Genomic DNA, 6207 nt, shown 5'->3' on the forward strand with positions numbered 1-6207 from the left:
ATTACAAAATACAGTTTTACCATCACAGCTGTTAGCAAGGTTTGATGTCATCTTCAGCTGCAGTACAGCTCATATCCAGTTTACTTTTATTGTTTCATACAGTGTGTGTGTTTACATTACTCAGACATGAAAAGCTCTACTTTAAAGTATAAAAAGCGATTGATGATTTTATTTCCTAAGAGTCAAACATGACTGTATGATTCTCAAACTACATATATGAGGGAGAACATTTCAAACTGACATGGTGGATTGGATGAGCTTTTATTCGTTAACTGATTTGGTTAACTTATTCAAAATAAAGTAAAAAAGGTCTATGTCTAACAGTCAGACATAAAATTCACACTTTGAGAGAAAAGTAAATATTAAAATACTAATGAAGTGATACAACAGGAACTCTGAAATGTGTGTGTGTGTGTGTGTGTGTGTGTGTGTGTGTGTGTGTGTGTGTGTGTGTGTGTGTGTGTGTGTGTGTGTGTACAAAAGGAACTGTTCAACTCTTTACCACAGAATTTAGTTCTGATCTGTACCTCTCTCTGTTTGCTTTCTCAATATAAGCCATATGAGCTTGTGTCATCTTCCCAGACACTGTCCTTGGTCTCTTTCTCTCTGACCCCATAGTCAGCATGGTACACATCAATGATCAGATTCTTGTTGCTGTCATGAGCTGACTGATAGTTGGTGACCACACGGCATGGGATGCCCAACAGACGCATTACTGGAACCACAAACACAAAGAAAAAAAAGTCAATGAGAAATTTCTCAAATTGCACATTAGTTTTTCATTTTATTTTTAAATGTTGTTGTTCTTATTGTTAAGCCACTAGTTGGGGTTGCACTCCCCTAGTGATGGAAAGTGTCAGGAAAAGACAGATGACAGAACCACATATAACCACATGTGGTTATTTTAGTTGTTTTTGTACTCCAATTTGCACTAAGCACTGCGGCCATTCTCCTCTGACCTCTTAAAACAGGGCATTTTCTCCCAGAAATTGATGCTCACTGGATATTATCTGTTTTGCCGACCATTTTCTATAAAACAGAGATGTTTGTGTGTGAAAATCCCAATAGAGCAGCAGTTTGTGGGATACTCAAACCAGCGATTCTGGCATCATCAACCATCTCACTTCAAGTCATCATCTTTCCTTCCTCATTCTGATGATTGATTTTGAACTACCATGTCTGCTTTTCTATGTCTACATGCCTAAATCAATTTAGTTGCTGCCATGTAATTGGGTGCTTAGATATCTGCATTAACGAACAGTCTATCAGATGTACCCAGCAAAGTAACCGTTTAGTGCATGTAGAACTAGAACCCTGTCCGGCCACAATGGAGTTTGTGTTACTGAGCATGTATATATACCTGAACACATCACGCCAGCAAATACCCAGCACTGTCCATATTTAACTGGGTGGCAGCTGATGTTGTGCCAGCGCTTCAGGATGTGATAGCTGCCAGACCAGTGAGAGGGTTCATCCCCACCCCAAAATGGACCTGCCCACCGTCCCCCCAGGAAGCCATATTCATCTCCACTGTTGATCTGGAAGAAAAAAGGAATGCAAAGTTCTCTCTCATAATGTGATTTATACATGTGAGCATTGTCCCCTCTCAAAATGACTGTGAACCATTAGTTAACAGCAAGCTATGTTTGTTGGCTTCTTTGGCCAGCTCTCAATTTGTCGTATAAATAATACTGGAAGAGCTGTTCTTCTGGTTTGCCAAGCTGCTCACCGTAAAATAAACTAATGAATGAAAAAATTAAAATGTACTTCCAACAACTTGTTATAAATTATGTCAAAATATATAAATTAGGGAAAAATACATACATCTTCCTTCCTTCTTATTTATCCCTTCTATCTTCACATCTTACTTATTTTCTTCCTTCCTGTAATTTACTCTACTTCTAACTCCCTTTTTCATTTTTCATTTCCTTCCTTCTTTCTATACTTTTTAATTATTCCTTCATTTTATATTGCGTTCGTATTTTACCCTAATGCCTTATATTTTATGTTAAACACTTCAAATCACCTTCTTGCAGAAATGTTCTAGGCAAATGACACACGGAGCATATATCCTACCATGGCGCTGACCACACGGCTGAGATAGATGGGGTTACAGTGAGCAGAAGCATCCTTAGCTGGGTTTTCCAGGTGCTTTGGGTTGACATCTAAGATCTTCAGACAAATTTTTGCCATGTCCTCTTCAAACTGGACAGGAAGAGAGCAGCTTATCTTAAACTGCAGGGTTGTAGGTTATTACATAGAAGATTATTATCATGATTTTAAAAAAAATATTTATACCTGCCCAAAGTCCCAGTGAATAGATATGAGGTAGTCCCCACTTCCTTTGTAGATTATGCCATGTTCATTCATCACATACTCCTGTGTCTCTGCCTCATCACAGATAGACACTGAATCATCTAAAGAGAGACAGGGATCTGGGTAAAAACATGAGACAGGCAGATCAGTGATTGGTAGTTGTTGTTTTTTTGGGGTTTTTTTTTTTAATGAAAACCCATCAACAGATGAGCAGTGTTGATGGACAGTTAGTCAAACAGGTGGGCAGACAAAAAGATAACAAACCTACCAGGACACCAGGGATTGAAGAGCACTACCAGATTTGCCAACAGTGTTTCCTCGTCCCTATATCTGGTAGTTAAGTTGTACTCTCCGATTGGAGCGTCAGCTGGAGGGGTAATGGTCAAATTTAAGGAGCCTGTTAGTGGGTAGGATCTCTTCTCCAGCTCCACCTTCCACACTGCCTCTGCTGACGGTGAACGCTGGATTTTGTCAGGGATACCAAAGCATGACTTTGTCCCGAGGTCCTCAGATGGATTTTCTCCTGTAGAGAGGATTCACAAAGATCAATAACATAACAATACAATACCTTCAAGCTACTAATTTTAACCAAAGAGTCTACATGAAAGATGTAAAGAAGAAAAACTGAGTTATATCTGCATTATTTCTAATGGTCAGCAGGGGGCAACTGCTTAAAAAAAAGTGGAGTTGCAAAGAACAGTATAAGAAAAAAGCAATAAGTAAACACTTTTCTAATGAGTTTATACTCTCAGTTCCTATGTTCAAGTTTTACTGAATCCAACAAAATGTTCCTGTTATACGTTTTTTCTTCATTATCGTCAAAAACAATGATAAGCTAGATATGTTTGAGGGTGGATCTGCTCTGTGATTGACAAGTCCCTATTAGAAAAGTACGGTTCCTCAGTCAGTTCCCTTGACATGTTAGACAAATCAGGGCTTTAAAACAGTGGTCCATAAACTGGTCAAAGATGTCACACCGGCCGGGTCCAACAAGCAGCCTGGGATCATCTTGAGAGAGAACAGAACAAAAGGCAGCCAAAACACAAAGAAGAGGTTTGAATGCTCTTCAGAAAACCTGGAAAACTAATATTGAAGACTATTTACAGAAATTTAATGAAAGCTTGCCGTAGAGAGTTCAGGCTTCATTGAGGAATGGAGCTGGAACCTGATGCCAGCAAAAGACTGAAAGGTGTGTACCCAAAAAAAGAAAATCAACTGTCATATCCAACTGTGCTAGTTGGCAAACGCCTTTAAGTAAAGCTTAGATTACTTATAAAAGAGCCTTTCCCTTACGTGCCACATCTGGGATTTTCCTCACCCTTATAGTCTGCCCCACCCTGATTGGTTTCACCTGTTTTTATTATTCTTGATCTTTATTTATTTTTCTCTTTTTTAATTCGATCAGCTCATTAATAAAACCCACTTTCTGCTTGGAATACCTGATTCTGGTTTTGTGTATTTGAATCCTCTTTTTAAAGTATACTATACTACACGCAGCCTGTGAGCAAGCACTTTTGTAACAGTGGGAAGGAAAAACTCCCTTTTAACAGGAAGAAACCTCCAGCAGAACCAGGCTCAGGGAGGGGCGGCTATCTTTATTAGGGGAGGAAGACGAGACAAAGACACTTTGAATTAACAATTCATTCTAATAAATCAATTGTTAATTCAACATTATAAATTAAACATCCATGGTTTCTGTCAGTTATTCAGAATGACAGGGTGTTAGTCTTAGGCATGTGTTCAATGATAAAAAGAAAATTTCCTTTCTCAGCATGGTTATACGCTTTTGAAAAAGTCTAATAAAAATGGACTATTTAATAACATACAAACCTGTCACTGCAGCGATGGTGAGTGGGTAAAAGTCAGGCTTGAAAGGTTCTGTCAGTTCTGTTGCCTCACAATCAGCTCATCCTTTGAGATTTTTTTGGTGTGATGTTCAGTGTTGTTGGTCTCACAGTTGAGATTCACTCCTTTAAAAACTGAGACTTAAAATAAAAAGAAAAATTATACAAACTTTAGTTTTGTGCCTCAAAAGGGCAGGGTAACAAATTAACACAATGCTCGTGTGTGATGCAAGCTCTCTGGAGAACTGCATAAAGAAGTCTGCCAATCCTCAGCTGCATTTGTGAATTTTGTAACTGCACAAAAATGATCATCATGTAGCTCTAACCAAAACTGGTTAGTGTCATATCCAGAGGTTGTCTTTTGAAAATAGATGTATGAGTGCTGCCAGGCGTGGAGGATCAGCCTGATGGCTGTCGTCCATGAAGAAAGCCTCTTCTAAAGATAATGCACAAGAAGGCCCGCAAACAGTTTGCTGAAGACAAGCAGACTAAGGGCATGGATTACTCGAACCACGTCCTGTGGTTTGATGAGACCAAGATAAACTTTTTTGGTTCAGATGGTGTCAGGGGTGTGTGGCGGCAACTAGGTGAGGAGTACAAAGACAAGTGTGTCTTGCCTACAGTCAAGCATGGTGGTGGGTTGTCATTGTTTGGGGCTGCATGACTGCTGCTGGCACTGGGGAGCTACAGTTAATTGAGGGAACCATGAATGCAAGCATGCACTGTGCTTCCTTCAGAAGGGGGTGGGGGTGGGGGATCACAGTCCCCATCATAAAAAACTATGGTGGGGACTGTATATTGGGCCACATTAGTGCAATGTATTATACTAATATACCTGTGAATTATCAATGAGTAATTGTTTTAAACTAATGCATATTGTACTTTAATCAACAAGAGTCTAGATACTGCATAAACATCTAATCAAGTGTTTGTGCCCACTGTGTGATGCTTCCAGGCATTTCCTCATTTTAAATCACATGAGTAATCACAAACTGTAATCCACAAGTTACAGTCAGGTCTAATAATCACACCTCTTGTAGGGAAGTCATGCAGTGGGTTTGGTTTTTTCTTTGTTAGCAGGATTACTCAAAAAATAGATGGATTTATTTATTTAAATTTTTTTGCAAGAGGTGAAGTTTGATCTAGCTTAAAAGTGATTAACCTCTGCAGTTCATCCAGATTTGGATCCATTTTTGGCAAGATTCTTTACTATTGTGAGAACTGGACATGTAATCTAATATCTTTATAAAAACAAACTGAACCACAGTTAAAATTGGGAAACTCCTTATAAAGTTCTCAAGAAAATATTAACAACACGTCCAGATTCAGATATTTGACTCTTGCACTTTTACCTACAGACCGTGGATAATGGACAGAACAACATAAAAAACTATAATCTGTGTCTTTCATCCCTCAGTTTAGTCTGCAGTTTAATATCAATTCTATGTTTATAGCACCATTTCACAATAACAGGCATCACCAAGTACATTGAGAGGTACAGACCTTACAGCAGGGATGTCAAACTCGTTTTACATTGTGGGCCAGCCCACTTTGATCTTAAGTGGGCACAGCAGTGAAACTCTTCTTTATGTTGGTAACTAAAGTAGTTATGCATTTAATCACCGAGACATTTTAATATAAGAAAAATAAGAAAAATCGCGGGGGCAGCAGCTGAACTAGAAAAGCCCAGACCTCGCTCTCCCTCGCAACTTCCTCCAGCTTGTCCAAGAGAAGACCGAGGTGTTTCCAGGCCAGCCGAAAGCGTGTCCTTTGTCTGCCACGGAGCCAACTCCTGGTGGGACATGCCCAGAACACCTCATGCAGGAGGCGCCCAGGAAACATCCTCGTCAGATGCCTGACCCACCCCAACTGGCTCTTTTCAATGTAGAGGAGTAGCGTCTCCTCTCTGAGTCCCTCCCAGATAGCTGAACTCCCCCTATCTCCAAGGGAGAGGCCAGCCACCCTTCGGAGAAACCTCATTTCCGGCACTTGTGTCCGCAATCACGTTCTTTCGGTCAAAGCTTATAATCATAGTTTAGGTTGGAGT

The 6207-nt window shown here is 39.8% G+C and overlaps 1 protein-coding gene across 1 annotated transcript; it reads right to left on the reverse strand.

Moving 5' to 3' along the window:
- Positions 1 to 541: 541 nt before the first annotated feature.
- Positions 542 to 5964, reverse strand: LOC102289029 (protein-glutamine gamma-glutamyltransferase 2). The gene is made up of 9 exons (XM_042227033.1): positions 5853 to 5964; positions 4211 to 4301; positions 3442 to 3481; positions 3294 to 3324; positions 2585 to 2839; positions 2299 to 2435; positions 2077 to 2205; positions 1361 to 1538; positions 542 to 715 (listed from the first exon to the last, which is right to left on the reverse strand). The coding sequence occupies exons 1-9, from the start codon at positions 5962 to 5964 to the stop codon at positions 546 to 548; spliced, it is 1143 nt and encodes a 380-aa protein (XP_042082967.1). The 3' UTR covers positions 542 to 545.
- Positions 5965 to 6207: the final 243 nt, after the last annotated feature.

This window comes from Haplochromis burtoni, unplaced genomic scaffold (genome assembly GCF_018398535.1).
Source record: "Haplochromis burtoni strain Fernald_Lab_line unplaced genomic scaffold, NCSU_Asbu1 Contig_239, whole genome shotgun sequence".
In the NCBI taxonomy this organism is placed as follows: domain Eukaryota; kingdom Metazoa; phylum Chordata; class Actinopteri; order Cichliformes; family Cichlidae; genus Haplochromis; species Haplochromis burtoni.

Bases quoted from the DNA above. Each gene is read 5' to 3' on its own strand.
- LOC102289029 (XM_042227033.1), bottom strand. From the start codon at position 5,964: ATGTCCCACCAGGAGTTGGCTCCGTGGCAGACAAAGGACACGCTTTCG. The intron at 2,840-3,293 runs GTGTGACATCTT...TCCTCTCTACAG, and splicing joins CTGCTTGTTGGACCCGGCCG to GAGAAAATCCATCTGAGGAC. The intron at 2,206-2,298 runs GTATAAATATTT...CTTCCTGTCCAG, and splicing joins TTCACTGGGACTTTGGGCAG to TTTGAAGAGGACATGGCAAA.